The sequence below is a fragment of the Phyllostomus hastatus genome, unplaced genomic scaffold (genome assembly GCF_019186645.2).
Source record: "Phyllostomus hastatus isolate PE091 unplaced genomic scaffold, TTU_PhHast_1.1 phas_contig_196, whole genome shotgun sequence".
In the NCBI taxonomy this organism is placed as follows: Eukaryota; Metazoa; Chordata; class Mammalia; order Chiroptera; family Phyllostomidae; genus Phyllostomus; species Phyllostomus hastatus.
In genome coordinates this window covers 28,293,825-28,313,880 of record NW_025333709.1, presented here as the reverse complement: position 1 = coordinate 28,313,880, position 20,056 = coordinate 28,293,825, and the positions used below count along the sequence as shown (strand labels likewise).

General features: G+C 38.1%; 1 protein-coding gene across 3 annotated transcripts in view; it reads left to right on the top strand.

The window, feature by feature from the left end:
* Nucleotides 1-1,624: 1,624 nt before the first annotated feature.
* The window catches only part of GABRA2 (gamma-aminobutyric acid type A receptor subunit alpha2), a 109,140-nt gene continuing 90,708 nt past the window's right edge, over nucleotides 1,625-20,056 (top strand). For 2 of the 3 annotated variants that reach the window (XM_045834267.1, XM_045834266.1), the window contains exons 1-3: nucleotides 1,625-1,841; nucleotides 2,796-2,868; nucleotides 5,391-5,506. In XM_045834267.1, coding sequence (XP_045690223.1) covers nucleotides 2,798-2,868; nucleotides 5,391-5,506 — 187 coding nt within the window. In that variant the 5' untranslated portion in view covers nucleotides 1,625-1,841; nucleotides 2,796-2,797. Of the gene's footprint in view, nucleotides 1,842-2,795; nucleotides 2,869-5,390; nucleotides 5,507-20,056 lie in introns of those variants that run through there. The other variant, XM_045834268.1, reaches the window with a different exon arrangement.

Here is a 20,056-nt window from a genome sequence, read left to right as displayed (position 1 = left end):
TTTGTGAATTTCAATTAGACTCTGCAATGGGCAAGTCAGGAAGGGCATATTAATGACAGGGGAGAAAGCTGGGTGGTGTTCCATGCTTCACAGAGCTGGCCCTACAGGACAGCAAATGTTTGTTTAGGTTGTAGCATATTAAATGCTTATTTAGAAGTTGGTGATTAATAGGTTAAAAAGCACGGCTTGAAATATTTATGACGTAGGTTTTACTTTCCTCACATAATCTTCAAAGCAAAGCCAACATTTATGTAGATTAGTGCTGTTGTTATGAAAACTGCACCATCTAGGAAAAACACCTGAATTTTTGGTTCATAGCTAATACAATTGAACTGTTTAGCACAGATGGACTCTGCACGTAATATAACAGAAACATGTCAGCATGCTCTGAAACGGTGAAAGTGCCCAGCGTTTACAGGGACTTCTCATAGAAATAAACACTGCTCTGCGTTGCCTTAGTAGGATAACACTGTCTTACGTGCCCTATGAAAAGGACAATGTCTGTTGTTCAAGTTGCACATTTGGATTTTACCGCCCCACGTAAAATAGAAGAGTCAGATCAAATACACAATGTTGAAAATGTACGATGGAGGCTGGAATTACAACAGGTCACCCTTTTACAGGAAAAAAAAATAGCCCTGATGGGGGGGAAACCTCACTGTGCCCCTTTTCCAACCCAGGGGGAAAACCGAAAATCGCAGGGGTAGTAGAAACACAGCAGGTCCAGTTTTGCTTTGGGAAAATGTGAACTTTTTAGAGTTGTTGATGAGTTTGATCACCAACTAGGGAGGAAAGGATGCCTGTGAAAGAGATCGGGGAGGAGAATTACTGAGAGTGTGTAGGAGGTTTCCTAAGTCGTATAATTTGCAAATGGACTTTACTGACCGGCTCCAGGGGAGTCTCCAACCCCCAGAGCTTTGAAGAGAAATCGGTCCTGCTGGCCAGGAGTGTGAAGGAATGAGTGATATATGCAGATGGCTCAGGCAATCAAAGAAACTTCCCGCTGTCTGACTCCACGAATATCGGTTGAACTTGGTCCTGTGTGGGTGTGCTGATGACAAAGTAAAGGCGTGATTAGTCCCCTCGCCCTCCAGCGGGAGCGGTACCTCTTTACCTCTGCTCCGCAGCCACGTAGCTCCAGAGCCAGGGGATGTTAAGGGCAGGCGGCAGGGCGCGGACCCGGGGACCCAGGGACGCACAGACACCCACCGGCAGTCCTCTAGGAACCTCTGGGCCTCCCGGGAGCCCCGGCGGGCCGCCTCGGGGAGCAGCCCCGGAGGTGCGAGGGCTCGGCTCCTCCCGCGCAGTGTGCAGCGCTCCGGGCGCACCGGAGCTCCCGCCGCCTGCCGCCTGCCGGGGCTGTGAGGCTGCAGGTGCCCTGGGGGCGGCTGCTTGGGCTCCGGGAGCCGGTGGGGGTCCCTGCACGTCCTGAAACCTCGGTAGCCCTCCTCCCGGGCCTGGCTCCTCCTCCTTCTCCAGGCTTGGGGCTCGTGCCCGCCACAGCCCGCGCGCACCGCGCCTCCGCTCGCGTCCCCCACCCCACCCCACCCGGCCCCGCCCGCCAGCCCGCCCGCTCCTGCCAACGCTTCCCCCTCCTCCTCCTCTTCCTCCTCCTCCGCCCGTCACCGCCACTACGGACGCCTTCGCCTCCTTCTACTCCTGGCGCTGCCGCCACCGCTCCTCGCGCTCCTCCCCGACTGCCACCAGCCCTTCGCTCCCCGCTCTCTCCGCGCTCGGCTGCTGCAGTCAGTATCTCTGGCGCTCTCTTCTCTCTCAAGTTTCCTATCTGCTCAAGATCAGGGCAAAGGGAGGAAAACACCCAGTTCTGCTTGTTGTTTCAGGTAAGGTCGCACACGTTAGTCCCAACAGGGACCCTTTCCATTTGCCTCTGCCCCCCGTGCATGCTAAATCTCCTCCACTCTCCTTGCTTCCTGGAAACCCAGGAGGTTCAGGTCGTCCCCACCTCCCCAGCCCATCTAAAAAATAATTTCGGTGCCCATCGTCAGAAGCATATTTACAAGTACAATAAGCTCCGAGACACCCTCCCGGCAGCACGTTAGCCTGGCTCTTTTTCAGTCTTCAACTTTGCACGCTGTGCTTGGCGAGCCTGCCGGCCAGGGCTGATCCGGAGCCTGGCGCTCCTGCCGGGGTTGTGGTCCTCCGCTCCGCGAACAGCTGTCAAACGCCGCGTTTCGCAGCAGTTGAACCGAACCCCTCTGCCTGCAAGATGTGATGTTAGGCAATTGTAGACAGACAGGAACGGGGATGCTTATATTTTATTTTACAGAGAGTGAAGAAGTGAAGAGGCGAGGACTGCAGTTCACTGTAATGAAAAGAATAATAATAATAAAAAAGTGGGCAGCTGTCCCCCTTGCTTTTCTCGCCAATGTCGCGGAGGTGGTCTTGGTCGAGGGGATGGTGGCATGAAGTGCCCATCTCTCCTCCCCCTTTTCACTCTCTCCACCAACCCATTCTCTTCTCTAGCTCATATGTCAGTTCAGGGTCCCGTGTGTTATTATTGCATGTCTGTGTGTGAGCACAAAACAGTGTTTGCTGACGATGGGGCTGGGGGAAGTTACTGGCAGAGTAAAATGTGATTATTTGATCATCTGGCTGTCAAAAAAAAAAAAAGGAAAGAAAAAAAAACTTACCCAATCATCATGTCCTAACTTCCTCCCGGGAATAACCTCCATAGCGTTAACTTCAATTTCCAGTCTTTTGGGCTATTTGGATAGTGGGACTGAATTTAATTTTTAGTGTATTTTGGTTTTCTTCTATGGCTTTACAATGAGCAGCGATGAAGACGAAACTGAACATCTACAACATGCAGTTACTGCTTCTTGTTTTCTTGATGTGGGACCCAGCCAGGTGAGACATTTATGGACTCTTTTAATTCAGGTTAAAGGTGTGTTTCTCGAATGGCATCAGGGCAGGGGTGGCTTTTGATAAGCCAGAGTATTTTTGAAGAGCTATTTCTAATGAAAAAAGATTGTACCAAGAAACTGAACTATGAAGTGTCAGAGATGGTAAAAAGTTCACTGCTTCTTGCTTTTAGCTATAAATGCAACAGTGAACAGAAATAATTTTCTTAAAAGATCACCAGAGGAAACAATGTCCTTCGAATGGCATGTTCTTGCAAGGAATTGAAGTGATTAATTTATATGCACTTATGATAACACCAAAATTCAATAATCAACAGTCTTCCTTTAAGCCAAATGAAAAAGCTTGAACTAAAATAATTTGTGTGCTAACTTATTTTTTTTGCCCCCCCCCCTTTTAAAACCCATCTTGGCTCTTTTAGTCATAATAGAAGCCTAAATGATATGTGAGCCTTAAACCTCTAGGTGGAGGTAGTATACAACTTCACAGTTACAAACAATAAAATAAAAGCTTGATTTATTAATCAACTTTTTATATTACTGATTTAGAGATCTTTTATTCTTAAAATGGTTACCATCATAAAGAGTACTGATTTTAAGCCTGTAACTATTTTTTTTGCGTATGTTCTACAGACATGAAATAATTCTTATTCCTTGCAACAACTTTATCATAGTTGTAGCCTTTTTATGATTTTATCACCAATGGACATCTTTTATTTATTGCCTTCAGAATATGTTTTTAAAATACCAGGGACTAAAAATACAAGACTCATAAGACTATTCATGAAACTATTCCTTTCTTTTTTTAGAGAAACAAGTCTTTATTATATGCTTATTTCCCTTTTAATTTTTCATTTCCCTGCCCAAACAATTGTCAAATTGTGAACATATTGTCAAATATGAACATATTTTCTAGAACTGAGAAGAAATCCCTTTAGAAAGTCTCATTTTAAGTGGAGAAAAATCTTGTTTAACATCTTAGTACTGACATTAGAAAGAAACTGTGATATGTGATTAAAAAACACTTTTGACTAAAAATCTCTATGTGGAACTTTATGACTATTTTAGTGATTGATTTTAAAATTACCTTAAGGTTACATAGAAACTGGAGGGTATGAACTAATTTGCTTGCATAATTTTTAAATGCTTATCTTCATATAGGTGTTTTAATATTTTCTCTGCTTTCAAGACAGTATTTTAAGTTGGTTACCCATTTAGAATGTATTGTGACTATTTTTAGCTACTAGCTGTATAATCATTTAAATGCAAATGGGCTGTGTCAGTGATATTTTACACAATACAACTTGATCAGAATGCAGATTACACAGAATCTTATTTTAAAGGAGTGAACAAACCATGGTCAATTTATAATCAGTGAAAATCCTCCGTGCTTAACTATATCTCCCTATATTAATTTTCTATTCTATACTTGGCCAGTAATGCTCATGCCAGTATTTTATTCTATTATATAAAATGTTCTCTCTCTCTGTCTGTCTCTCTCTCTCTCTCTCCTTCTCCCCCGCCCCCCTTCTCTCTCTCTCTCTTCTGGCTAGTAATTTAAATCTCTGAATCATTCTGGGGAAAAAGTGGCAGTGAAAAGGGACATTCTGTTTTATACATCCAGTTTCTTTTGCACCAATTTGCTGGATATCACAAAATTAGGTCTCCAGCTTTTGATGGAGAAATAATGGAGAAAATCACTGTTTCTAACCCTCTTTCTGGTGATATTTTGAGATGACTTGTTCTGTCTGCAGATTTCTTACAAAAGTAGCTGGGGCGTGTGAATTTTAAGTGACCCTTGTGGCTGTCCTCTGGGTCAGTGAGGAGGGGTTTCCTCCAAGGCTGTCTGCAGCTGTATATGTGCTGCGGATCCTTTCAGAGCCCACCTCCACTTCCTGGCTACACTGACGCCCGCCTGGCACACAGCCAGTGGAGTTCCCCTGATGTCTATATTGCACTTGGCCATTGGGTGGAGGTATACCCAAAGTAAGGAAATCATCTTGGCTTAAAAGAGAAAAAGACATAAAGAGAAAAACATTTGTGAGGAAAACAGAGGAATTTAGTGCCTCCAAGGATGCAATTTTCCCCCCAATTTATATTCGAATCACTGAAGATTTATTTCAGGAGACCCTTTGATTATTGTAGGTTTCTAAATGCAGAATAACATTCCAATTAGTGTCTGCATGTGATCATCTACAATCATAGCATATTGTATGGAATGGGCTTTAGAAAAAAAAAGGGATAGTCCACACACAATGCTAAATGGTAGCTATCTGAAATGATTTTGACATTAAACTTTCTAATAATCTGGTATTTAGTATCCATTTTCCATGGCATACTTATGTTCCCCATAAACATATTAGTATTTATAGAAATGAAGGAAAGAAAAAAATGGGTTGCATTGATAGTTTAGGGGGACTTAAAATTCAAATTAAGAAATAAGTGCATGTTGGCACTTTTGAAACACACACATGTGTATATATATATCAGCTTGTAAAATTATCTGTTTAGGTTGGTGCTGGCTGGCATCCAAGAAGATGAGGCTAAAAATAACATTACCATCTTTACAAGAATTCTAGACAGACTTCTGGATGGTTACGATAATCGGCTTAGACCAGGACTGGGAGGTAAAAATAGTTTTATTTCTTTTTGAACTCTCACAAAATAATGCCTTTAGAAGTTAAGGTTAATATTTATATTTTAATATATTTGATATAGAACTGCATTGCTGTATATTAAAAACCATAGATAATAGAAGGTAAAGTACATGAAATAAACATTTTCTGTGATTCTTTTTGTACACACTAAATATATTTAAAATACCTTCACAAAAGCCTAGACTTTCTGCATGAATAGTTTTTAAATTAGTTCGTTTGTAAACTTAGAATATGTAAAGGAGTAACATTACTGGGCAGAAATGCTTTTGTAACATCTTTGGTTTTCTTCATCACATTTTACAAATGCCTGTTTTAACATCAGTACACATTTGCAAAAATGAGTTACATAAATGAAAGAGTATCTGGGTTGTATTTCAACACATACTCTTTTTAGGATTCTGTGATGCATTTTATTATACAGCATGTGACATTTCTAAAATGTAGCACAGGTTGGCATTCTTGAGACTTTCAAAGGCATTTTAGAGATACATTAGCCACAGGCCTAAATTTACTGGGCTGTGGCACAGTTTGACTTCAAATTTAAACATTTGTTTTTGAATCAGAAAAACAATCTATTTTTATTTATTAAAGTGAAGAAAATTAGGCTTGGTTAATATGTTAAATTTTAATTATCCTTCAGTATAGCTGGATGATAACCTTAGGAGATCAGGTGAAAGTAGGGTAAATTTATAATTCATTAAAGGATTCAGAGTCAAAACATGGTAACTCATTACTTCTAACATGTGATATATGTCTGAATGCATGCACTGATCACGTGCATGTTATACTTATTAAGATGTTCAGTTTAACAATTAATTCAACATTGATACAATTTAGTTAAATGTGATGTGAATCAAAGATTTTTATAGTCTGATTATTACCAAGTTGGCAACCTAACAATATTAAATTGCTTGAAAAGCAATTGATTACATGCCTGGATGTTTTTGTAAATACTTTCTTTGACAAATGTAGGTAGTTGTTAATTTTATATATATTTAGCAATTGTATGGTTTGGATTATCTAAGAATCAGAAAAAGTCAGAAGAAACACAACTTGTTTTTAAATAAATAATATACCATTTAATTGCTATTAGTTTTTTACTTGTTTCCTGAATAGCACCTTGCATTTTAAGAGGGAAGCACTGGGAAAGAATAATGTTCAGAAAGATGATACATTTTTCTCTTAAAAAGAATTCAATTGATTCATCTACACTTAGTTTTCTATAAGGGAAAATTGAAAGGAACAGAATATTTCCTTAGTAATTAATATGTCTAGTGTGCATGAATATAAGGTATTACAGTCCACACTAGCATGTCTGAGAGTGACCTATTGCCAAACTCATCTAACAAAAATATGCCTGGCATAAAGCTTTCTCAATGCAGCATGGTGGTTCGAGAGGTACATTGTACAAAGGCAGATGTTTTCCTAAGCCGTAGACTGTATTATTATTATTTTTAAATTATGTACTGTACAAAATGAAAAATATTTGAGCCAGACCTTGGATTTTGTCTCTGAGGCTTTAGGAAAAATAATTACACTGTGTTTGTTTGGTGGGTAGCAGAAACTATCTGCTGCAGGATGTGGGTTTTGCCATTTATCTCTTTATATTTCTTTTGTAATATCTCTTACATTCATTTTTATTTCCATTGCTAGGATTCAAATATAAATCCTTGTCACCATATTATTTGTGTTAATGCAATAGCTTAAATGGATATTCTTGCCTAATGTATTTGTTCCCCAAAATGTATCTGACATTATTCATATGCTACTATTAGTAGTCTTCTTTTCTTCTTATAATTCTTTCATGTGTCACTCTCTTCTCTTGATCAGATACCTTCAGTGGCTCCCTATTGCCTTCAGTGGAATGCAGTGAGGAGCAGTGGAAGGAATATGAGCCTCGGAGGCTAGTAGATCTAGATTAGAGTTTCTGTCCTACCCATACACAAAAGTGTACCTTGGCCAGATAATCTCTGTTTCTTTTATTTAAAATAGCCATGATATAGCTCCCTTTCTCCCTCATAGGGCTGACAAGAGGATTATATAAACAAAAATGCACACAAAGTGTGTGCCACCCACTGGCAGTTCAACAAAGACCTATTTCCATCTCTCCTCCCCTAGATTTCCAAGTTGCCAGGCAAGGTTTTCTGCAATCTACTTCTCTGCCTTCACTTGTTGTTTGCCCTCTCAGCCACTCTGCACTTCAGATGCATCTATTCATTTTCCCTTGACAATCCAGTCACTTCTCCCTCGGCCTTTGATCACATTATCAGCTCTCATTGGAATTCTTCTTTATCCTTCTAATCTAAATCTTACCTTTCCTATAAAGATCACCTCAACACGGTCCACTTTAGCAAAGATTTTTCTTAACTGAACTGAAGTGCCCAGATTCAATTTTCTCTCCATTACATTTCTTTAGTAGTAGTTGGCTCTATATCACATTTGGTACTTATTATGTGCTATCTTGGATTTTTTTATTATCTTTTTATGTGTTTCTTGTTACTTTAACTAGATCGCAAGCTCATTGAAGCAAGATATTATATCATAAATTGTGTGTACTCTTAGCAACTAAATATTGATTTGCATATTGTGGACATAAAATAAATGTTGATGGCTTGATTAACTTTTCTATGACCAGTTAATCATCTATAAAATGGAGCTACTCATATCTGGCTGTCCATGTTGAAATGATATGTTGAGCATCATGCTGCAGGATTGTAGTGTTGCTTAGTGAAGAGACCTAACTTTAGAGTGGAGAATTTAGATAAAATCCTGGTTCTGTTACTGACGAATCCTACAACCTTTGAATACTAGCCCCTCTGGGTCCACATTTGTCCTGTATAACATAGGATCACTAACAGTAATATTCTTAAAGTGTTGATGAATCAAATACAATGATATATGCAAATTAGCACAGTGACTAGATATAGTAGAGAGTTACTAAATAACAATAACTAAAAGACTAAATGTACTGTTGTAAATTTAAATTATTATTATGATTACCTCTGTAATTAAAGTTCTTTGCCTGGATATCCATGTCATTTCAAATAGAAAGTTCAGGGAAATTACTTGTTTCCTTATGTCCGAGAAAGTAATAAGGTAAAATTGGTTTGATTCAATTTAAATATATCCAAGCAAACATCACTGTTGATGAATAATTTGGATAATTGATGTCAATTATTATTTTCTTTCCTTTGTGACTTTAGTATAAATAAGTACATAAGAAAGATCAATCAGTTTTGGACAACAAGTTAGAAAAATAGTTTATTTCACCTGGTCCTGCCACTTATTATGTTTTGTTTTATCCTAGACAAGTTGCTCAGAGATCCTGAGATTTGGTATTTTCTTTGGAAAAGTGGGAATGATTCTATTTTATTCTGAGAGAAGTGGGGTAAATTGGGATTCATACATATAACAAAAGTTATACAGTATATTGAGTGATAAAATTTTAAGACATTTAATAGTTAACAATAGATCCCCTTTAAACCTGTAGTAAGATCGTGCCAAACCAAGTGTTCAAATCCCTGCAATGGTTTGCACTTCATTCCCAACAAAGCTGAGACTCCCTGCAGTGGCCACCGGTGCCCAGTGTGGTCTGCCTCTCTGTGCTTCCTCTGACTTCACCTCCCGCAACTCTCCTTGCTGATGCCCTTGCAGTCACACTGCCTTCCTTTCTGTTCTTTGAACTCACTAGGACACTCCTTGGAGCCTTTTCTGTGGATATCCATTGATCTTATCTCCTCAATGAAGCCTACCAAATAAATACAAAGTAATTTATATCTTTATTAATGTTATGTCACCCTCTTATTTTTGACTCTTTTCTACAACATAGGCTTATTGAAGTAAGGAATTTTAGCCAGGGATTGTCGTTTGGTTCCCCAGCGTCTAGAATAGTGATGGGTGCACGGTAGGCACTCAAATACTTCTTGAATAAATTTTAATTTTATTTATTCTATTTTATTTTATTGTAGTGTTCTACCAGGAAAAGAATCAACTATAGAAGTTATTCTTAAAATAAATGGAGCAATTGTCATTTAATTACCACATTAAACTTTCACTGTTAATATCAACATATTTAAGGCTGAGTTCTTAGTGAATTGGAATAATTATTACACCAATTACTCAAACTCTTTTTTTAAAAGATTTTATTTATTTTATTTTTAGACAGAGGAGAAGGGAGGGAGAAAGAGAGGGGAAGAAACATCAATGTGTAGCTGCCTCTTGCACATCCCCTAGTGGGGACCTGGCCTGCAACTCAGGCACATGCCCAGACTGGGAATCAAACTAGTGACCCTTTGGTTCTCAGGTTTGTGCTCAATCCACTAAGCCACACCAGCCAGGGTCAATTACTCAAACAGTTGATTTAATGTTAGATGTAATCCTGTCATGAATTAACTGTGATTTTGGGTGATTAATTTATCCCAACTCTGACTTAATTTTCTCATCTGTGAAATGAAAGGAGAAGTTCTACTTATTTGGTTTATATCTCACAGGGATATTGTGGGCTCAAGTAAGTTAAAAGTCTTAAGAATGCATAATGTGATGTAACACATATAGGTATTAGTATTGTTAGGAATAGCAGAGAAGAGTTCTTCAAGAACATCATCTTAAGAGGTAGTATCCTTTAAAGTCATGGCCAGGAAATATGGGGATCTCCTGTGCATTTGTAGGCTTACTTCCTCGTGAGCCTGGAAGCCTGACGTGGGTCTTCCTTGATACCTTATTTGCCAAGACCACACATTCAGATCAGCTAGAACTAATACTTGAATCAATGTTTCTTTTTGTCTTTATTTTAGTCATTGGAGCTAACAATTCATGGTGTCAGCCTTTGATTTTTATATTTCATAAGAGGCTTTCCAATGGGTAACTGAATGAAGGCAGCGACATTTACATTTTGGACCAACTTTATGGGGTCATTGGAAAAATGAATGTGTAGACAGGTCTTGTATCTTTTGACAGCTAATATCCATGATGCTAAACAGTGGCAACTACTGGAAATGACAGGCCTTGGTATCTAAATTATAGATTCAATCTAGAAAATCTAGGTTGAGTACCATGTTTAATTGCATCCTGTTTTGAGGAGATTGTCTAGATAGATCCCCTCCCCAGCTCTCTTGTCATATACTCTGAAAACCTTGAAGAAATTTTCAGTTTAAGGCCATGAAAAACATGATGTAAGATCATAGATTTAGTGGCTGAAGGTAAGTTTCCTAACTTCACTCTTCAATATTTGTCCTCAGGCTAAAGGGAGAATGTGATAACATGTTCTATGAATTTTACTCTCCCACATTTATAAAAATAAAATATAGGCTATTCAGTGGGAAAAATGCTATAGACAAATCTTATCTCTTCCAGAACCTATGAGATAGTCTGACCTCAAAATAATGTCTTTTTACTCTACAAAGTAATGGTGAAGATCAGAGCTTTGGGATACCAACATCTTTGGATTTAAATTTGCATCATAGGGGTACCAGAAGGAGATAGAGAAAGAACAAGAAATTGAAAATCTATTTGAAAAAACAATAAAAGAAAATTCTCTAATTTGGTGAAAGAAATAGATATATAAGCCCAGGAAGCACAGAGAGTCCCAAACAAGATGAATACAAAGACACCCACTCCAAAACACATCATAATTAAAAAGTCAAAGTTTAAAGATAAAATGAGAATCTTAAAAGCAGCTAGAGAAAAGTCAATAGTTATCTACAAAGGAGTTCCCATAAGACTGTCAGCCAGTTTCTCAAAAGAAACTGTGCAGGCTTGGAGGGACTGGTAAGAAATATTCAAAATCCTGAAAAGTAGGGATCTATGGTCAGGCTTGCTCTACCCAGCAAAGATATCATTTAGAATCAAAGGGCAGATAAAGAGCTTTCCAGACAAGAAAAAACTAAAAGAGTTCATCATCAGCAAACCATTACTATATGAAATGGTAAAGGGACTTATTTAAGAAAAAGAAGAAAACTATGAACAATAAAATGACAATAAATATATATCTATCGACAATTGAATCTAAAAAACAAACTAAGCTAACAAAAACAGAGACCGAATCGTGGATACAGAGAACATTTTGATGGTTGCCAGATAAGAGGAGAGTGTGGGGGAATGGGTGAAGACATGAGGAGAGTAAAAAGTACAAATAGGTAGTTACAGAATAGCCCTGGGGAGGTAAAGTACAGTATAGGAAGTGGAGCAGCAGAAGAACCTATGCATGACCCATGGACGTGAACAATGGTTGGGGGATTGCCTAGAGAGTGGAGGGTACTGGATGGAGGAGGGCAAAGGGAGAAAACTTGCGACAACTGTAACAGAATAATCAATAAAATATGATTAAAAATAACATCATTTAACTCTATAAATTAATGATGAAGATCAGTGCCTCTGGATACCAGCACCATTGGATTTGAATTCTATTGCCACCATATATTAACTACAAAACTGTTAGTATGTTACTCAATGTCTCCTTGCTTTTGTTTCTTCATTTATACAATGAAGGTAAAAGTACGTGACTTTGTGGTTTTCTGGGATTTGATATTTCTAGTCTAAGTCTTTCGGACAGTTTCTGACATGCAGACTAAGACTTCAATTCATACTGATATTATCACTGTTTTTGTTGGTCCTACTATACTACTCCTACTATGAATGCAATAGAGGGCATCACTCAATGGTTCCCTTATAATAGCCACAACTTACAGAAAAGGATGAAATCATAGCATAGATAACCTACATTTAAACAAAGGAGATATTTGTATCTTATACAATCAATTTCATTGTGCAGACACATCTTTGTATGTGTATGTAATCTTTGGAAACAAAACTATCACAAAGAAATATGACAAACTTTTTGCTTTTTTATAATTATTATCATGATATATAACCATCGAGCATCATCGAGTCATAATAATAAATAATACCTATAGGAACAAAGTTATATTTACAGAAAAAAAAGCTTACTATTGATGTATGACACCAGTGATGATTTTAGAGACGTAAAACCGAAAGAAGCACATTTACTGACCTAACCTGGGACATGATGGGTCCAGAATGGCAAACTCTGGGTCCTGTGACCGCAGAGTGTGTGCTTCATATTTGATGATCATTTGAGGGGAGGCGTGGTGGAGGCATCAGGAGGGAGACAACGCACTGTGAGTGATCTGAAATCTCTGTAAAGAATTGGCAGAGGGAGAAGGGGAAAGTGGGTTGCAGGATGAGCAGAAAGGAAGAGATTAAGTTGTCAAGAAGTTCTAGTCTCAGATAGAGAGATCATGAACTCCAGGTACTGGGAACTCTGCTTTCTTGAAAATTGGTGATATTTGAAATTATCCCCCGCATTCAGCAGCCGCAGTTAAAGCTGATGCTCCCGAGTCACGAAGCAGCTGGAAACGGGTCTGTCTTCCCTTCTGACTTAGATCCCTGGGATTCTCTAAACTTTAGAGTCTAAAGTGTCCATAGGAGGATGATTTTTAGAAAAAGCCTTGGGCAACAGAAAAATTTCAGAGATTTTGTCACTTTCTACCACCAGATCTTCTCCAGTCACTGGAAAACTCTTCTCCAGTCAGAGTTTGCCTAAAGGTCATGGGGAACACTGCATTTGATTATATCATGAGTGAGAAAACGGAAATGAGTTAGGGTGATCTCACACAACGGTGTAAATAGCTTTCACTAAATGTGTAAATGACCGGTATCAAGTCATTTGTCATTTCTTATTCTTTTAAAATTACTTTGTGGAAAGCAGAAACATAGAAAGCAGAAAGCTCTTGGCTGCCTGAAATGAGATGCTACTAGGGTGGCTTTAAAAGTCAGTTCCTTCAACGTCATCGCCTGGCCTGCTGTTGTTCCTCTGGCACAGAACTCACACGGGCTTCATCACAGTGCATGCTGGGTTAAAAAAATGTGGTAACATTGGGTACATATTTTTGGATTCTTTCTAATATTTCAAGGGAAGACTAAGGACCATCTTTGCCTTCCTACACGCCCTCACTCGTGTTGTGTGTTGCTTGCCCACTGTCTGTCAGAATAATGCTAAGGCAGGCTTCTTCAGAAATGTTTAGAGTGAGGTAATTTTGCATACCTTTTTCTCAGTTTGTTGTTTTAACTATATATATAGCTTGTGATTATTTCATAAGACAGGCAGACTGAATGCACAGAAGGAATAATATGCATTAGATTGCATGGTGGAACTTACATTCCCAAATAGCATCTGTCCAGCAAAATGACATCACTGTTCGGGTGACATCATTAGTGAGCATGGCCCAGAGAATACTAACTGTGTTTTAGAGATCTAACTAAAACTAGGCTCTGTTTTTCCCTTAAAACATTTCTGATTAATAGCAGTTTGTTCAATCAACCATTGCTGCTAGAAAGGTGTTGCCTTCAGTCATAATTTTGAAGAATTGTTATTTTTGCTTTTTTAGGCACAAGTGTGCCTCACCCACTGTATTGTTTGCCTTCCAGCATTTAAACTCCGGCACAACCAACGTCTTTCTTTTTCTCTTTTTAAAAAACACAATGAGCCCTGGCTGGTGTAGCTCAGTGGATTGAGCTTGGGCTGCGAACCAAAGTGTCGCAGGTTTGATTCCCAGTCAGGGAACATGCCTGGGTTGCAGGCCATGGCCCCCAGCAACCGCACATTGATGTTTCTCTCTCTCTCTCTCCCTCTCTCCCTCCCTCCCTCCTTTCTCTCTCTAAAAATAAATAAAATCTTTTAAAAAACCACAATGGATAAATTGGACCACAGGCATGACCAATCCATTTGTTTTATTATTATTATTATTACTATTACTATTACTATTATTGCTACTACTCAACACATTGTAGAAATCTGTGTTAGTGGTGGAGATGTCCAGGTAAACAGGTTGGCCATCCAGCAGTTCATTACTTTTTAATGTATTAACATGGAACGAGTTAGGTGTAACTGTTCTTGCGCTCTGTTCCCTAACACATGTGTTCTGAAGGATGCTGATGTGCCAGGCATTCTGCAGGATATAAAGATGTAAAAGTGTAATGTTGGTCTCCTAGGGATGATGTTCCTTGGGGGACAGATAAAGTAGGTACATTAAAATTCCTAATATAAATTAAAACGCTAGAACACATTGTCCCATTATAAGAACATACTATTGAAGTTTAGAGAAGAAATCACTCTTACTTGTACCATATATATATTCTATATCTGTAATCATGGTCTGTTCATTAAACTGTTTCTTACTAAGGGCCAAGGCTTTGCTAGGTCCTATTTTAAAATCTGGAAATTCTGTGATGAATAAGAACCAGTCTGCAGAAATTCATATCACACCAGATTTTGCTCTTTCTGCCTTTGAGTATCCTAGACATTGGTTTCTTTTTTTTCCTTCTTTAATTGAGAATACTCTTCAATTACCCTATATTTCCTTTATTGAACTATAAGCCTTCTCTCAGAAAGGGAAAAGTTATTTCTGGTGTATTTACTGCCAGGCTGAGAGTTGTGATATCTACAGAAGTACTAGCAATCAGAGAGCATGTCTTCCCATCTGTCGAAGGGGTGGCTGTTGAGCAAGTCTGTGTTGTGTGGCATTCCCAGAGGTAATAAGTGAGTGTTCATTCCAGCTGAAACTTCTGGACATGCCTCAGTTCTCTGTTTAAGGCAGCCTTATTTTCTGCCTTATCTTAACTTGTTTTGAGCTACAGCTGAGTTAAATATTAACTAGACATGCCCTGTGAATTAAAAATATATGTGACATGAGATGTAATGTAATGAGTATTTGACTTTTTAATATTCCCCACAAAACAGAATTCTGAAACTTGGCTTACAACTTGATGTACTCTCATCCTTTGGAATACAGATCTTATCATTAAAGAGTAAGGGATGGAAAGAATAAACTTAATGCTTAAATTGAAAATTTTCATATAGAAGCTCATCAAACTAGGGAAATCAATTCATCATGACATTGATCCCTTAAGATCAATTCTCCATTGCATTTTTTCATTTTTAGTAACTTACTTTAGATGGTAGCTTTTTATCTTTGTAAGGTTTAGTATCTTTTAAATTTTTTTTAAAAAACCAGCATGTAGAAGATTTGACATGGTTTATGTGATGTGAACTTTTATCGTTTTTACATTTCTTCTTGATTTTTTTTCAATATTTAAAACATGTTGAGGTGGGAGGTGGGGGTGGGTAGGGCAAAGGAGAGTAATAGGGGAAAATAGGGACAACTGTAATTGAACAACAAATAAATAAATAAATGATGTGAAAGAAAATGCTTTCACATACAATTGAAAAATATAGTACTGTATGATAAGAGAATCCTTTTTAGTAAACATCTTCATAAATATTCAGGGTGTTAGCTCCTTGTTAAGGGGCTGAATGCAAGCTGTAGCAAAAAGATCGTTCCGGTGGTGTGTGTGGTGCACATCTTTCTGTATGAAGGTATTTCAGTATTCTTAGCAGATGTGATCAGTTAGAATATTACTAATTTGATTTAAAACATTAAAAAGTAAGATTTTTCTTCTTTTGCTATAGTACTCACAGAGAAATATATGTCCAAATTAAGATACTACTATTTTCAACTGTTTGGTAGAGATGGTTAGTAAAGTCTAAGAGATCTTAGAAATGTTTCAGGAATATGATGTAATGAGTGGTACAATAGATTTCTTCCATGAGTGGAGGAGTAGAGTTACTTCACAGGGTTAAGGAAGGGTGAAAAATGGTAAGAACCCTAAAGGTCTCCTAATAACATCTCCAAAACCATTATTTAGATTATGTTTTGTGTTGGTACCAACTATATTTTAGTAGGTATTGGGGAAGCATTTGACTTTCCATTAAGAAGGTGAAAGGATCAGGCACTGTTGCAGTGGTGTGCATGAAAAGCTTCCCCGGGAAAAGAGGTCTCCAGACCTGAACTGGAGAAGTGGTCTGGACAAAGGGAACAAATGTCATGAGAAACATTTAGAAAGAGATGAAACATTTCCAGTGTACTCCTAGTTACTCACAAGATGGTTCTATTACATCATTTTAAAAGTTTTTCTTTGTTAATTTAGAGAGGGAAAGGAAGGGCCGAGAGAGCGCGAGAGAGAGAGAGAGAGAGAGAGAGAGAGAGAGAATGAACACGAACCATCGGTATGTTGTTCCAGTTATTTATACATCCATTGGTTGATTCTTGTATGTGCCCTGACCAGGGATTGAGCCCGCAACCTTGGTGGATTCAGATGACTCTCTAACCAACTGAGCTACCTGGCCAGGACCTCACAAGGTTTTTGATTCTGAAACAAAAGAAACAGAATTATTACTCTGACATTTGGGTTGGGGAGTCCAAAATTTTTCAATTATATGAATTTTTAGAAGCCCTTACAATAGAATTAAGCAAATCAGCCATAGTCAGAGAACTGTGTTAAATGGAACAAATTCATTTTTCTTACTGTGATTATGTGGAGAAGCTCTCCAATTTCTCAAAAAACAAAACAGTGAACTAAAATGCCAGGCAGGTTTAAGAGAGATTAAAATTTGTATACCAAGAGAGAAGAAGTCTTAATTAAAAGAAAATGGAATTGCAAGGCTAGTGTTCAGGTCAGGTAGAGAGGAATATGGGAGGGTGCATTTAATTAGTTATCTAGGGCATGTAAGAGAATAATCATCGAAGCAAAAAATGTGAGGCCGGTGATTGCACTTTGTAGAATAGCAAAAGAATGGTCCAACACATATTAGAGGAGTTGGAGAATTAGAATTTTAATACAGTAAATGGGGTGGGCTTCGATGGTGAAATGTCATAAAGGAATGAGTGAATGTAGAGCATTTTAAAGGAAGTTGTCCTTAGAAATATTATAGTAAGGTCCCTTGATAACCGAAAAACAAAGCTTCATATTCTTTTATCGATTCGAGTAGCTTTTGCCTTAATAACCATTGCAGACTTGCAAGGTCAAAGATAACTAACAAGAAAAAGTAAATAGAACCATATTACTACTAATGTTTATATTAAAACATGGCACCATTTAAAAGAGAGTAAGTATCAAAAGAAGACTTGTTATTCTTAAGACATAAAAGCCAGAATAGCAATGTCAGAATTCTTAAAGGATAACATTAGGCAGATGAAGTAGCGAGAACATTGCTGTAGCAAAACTCATTTCAACTTGGGATTCTTTCAGGCTCCTCGGATAATCTGAAGGGTTCTTGAAGGTGTTCTTTGGCAGACACTAAACTGATCTTATGACTTACAGCTTCAGCACGAAGGGTCAAGTAGGCTTTCCACTGGTATCTGTGAAATTCAGAGATGAAGGAAAGTCCCAGGGGACCCAGTTGCTAACTCAGGATGGAGATACATATATTTTGATGTAGTTCCACTTATTACACTGATGTTGCCCGCTTTTGTCATTCTCCTTTAGCTGCTGCCACACCCAATCTACTACTTGTCATTTTTGGTGACATCTTCAAATACAGGCACGTCACACTTAGACATTTGACTGCCCCCAGTTACAGAGGGCAACTGCAGTTTCTGCCACTGTTGCTGCTGCCTTGGAACAGCTGGGAATGTAAGCAATACCTATCAGCAGAGAAGGAAAGTGGGCAGGTGCATGTTTAAGTGAGTGGATATGAAAGTTAGTCAGGCAGAAAGCACATGTTTCCTCATCAGATTCTTTCCCTTTGGGGATCTGTTTTGTGACCTGTCATTTCCATAATCTTCCCCACCACTCAGAGAGGGTAAGGTGCTGCTTTACATACTTGTATGTAAAAGGCTTTGTATGTGCTAAGTAAATGCTGTTGTTGTTGTTACCATTATGATTACTTCCTTGGTTTTCTTTAAGAGTTAGGAATTCACATTTTTGTTTCTAAGTTATGACAGTAATATGCCTTATTTTTATCAGAATATAATCACAGACAAATTTGATTTTTATGATATGCTTTTACCAAGTTATTAGTAAATATTAGAATTAACCATTAATTTCTGTGGATGTACTGCATAATGTTACATACAACTTCTCTATCCAATTATCAGTATATTTTAATTCTACCACAGTATACACATATGAATATATATGTATATATATATAATTAAAACTAACCTTTAGTAATTCCATGATAGTATTTGAATCTTCATAATAACGTGTTAGATATCCCAGCTGACTAGTTGTGAGAAAAAATAAAACACCGACATGAAGATTATAAACTAAATTAGTAGGAACAACTGCTTATAAAATGAATTGAATCCTGAATATAGAATTATAGCAAATAATGTTTTACTATGTATATAATCTCGAGGGAAAATAACAGAGCTCTATCTTCAAATCATTGTATGTTCTATTTATGTTGCTTCAAAATTTTCTTTTTGGGCAGATAAAAAGTATGATTTCCCTTTAAAGATATTATACATGATTTGTATTAGAGTGACTTACAAAGACCAGATTATACATCTAGAGGTTCCTAAATTCTTACAGAACTGTATTTAAGGACCTTGAGAGGGGAAGGGGCCTTTGTTTTGATCAGAAGAGGCTGCCATGGCAGAGCATCAAAAACACTAAGCACAGAAAGCTCTTTCTTTTTTCAAGTGTCCAGGGCCTTGGACAAGCAGTTATTACCTCTGTGCCTCGGTTTCCAAAACATAAAAATCAGGGGATTGTAGCAGTGACCTGCAATATTCCTTCCACCTAAAAATTCCCTCTCTTTCTTCCTTTTGTACCTTGTGTCAAGGCAAGTAGAGTGGAAAATAAGGTTCTTGGAACTGAAATCTAAGACCAGTTTTTCTTCATTGCAAGAGACACTGGGAGGCAGAGTATGGGCCTGAATACAAGCTAGCAGAATAAGGTTGCTAAGCTTTTAAAAATCTGTTCAGTTGAGAAGGGTACAAAGACTGTTTTGTCTTCCAGCTTCTAGCTGTTAGGAATTTGTGCAAACCCAAGTACTTCCATTGCATGAAAATTCCAGTGATGAGCTTCTCTTAAAGCTGAGTGAGATTTGATTAGGAAGAGATTGGTACAAGTGAAGGAGTGATTAATGTACCAAATTGTATTTACCAATATCAACGTTTACACATATAAACATTGCTCTCCACTTTATTTATATGTGAGGTAAATGGCAACATGCCTTCACAGCTCACTCTCTTTGACTTCTTTGCTCTGTTTGATGCCACAGACCCATCTCCTCCTGGAACTCACTCTTCTTTTCCTGGATCTGTGTCCCTCTACCCTTCTTCATGTGTGTCATTCTTTGGTTCCTCTTTATCTTCTCTCTTCTTAAATGTGCTCCCTAAGGTTCTGTCATTTTCACTCTTACTGCTTTTCACTTTAAAGGTTTCATTAGAACAATCTCACTCAATTCCATAGCCTTGAAATTAACCTACATGTATGTGATCTTTAGTCCTGCTACTGTTGTCTATGCAAGTTTGTTTCTTATTGCCCAGATGAACTCCCTGGTGTGATCACCCATTACTTTCAGGATCAAGTCTAGGGAACTTAATGTAGCTTATACAGGCTCTGGCCTCTGCTCACTTTCTGACCCCATGTCTCACCCAATATCACCATCTCACACGAAGGAGACTGAATTCACTGACCTTGTTTCAGTTTTTA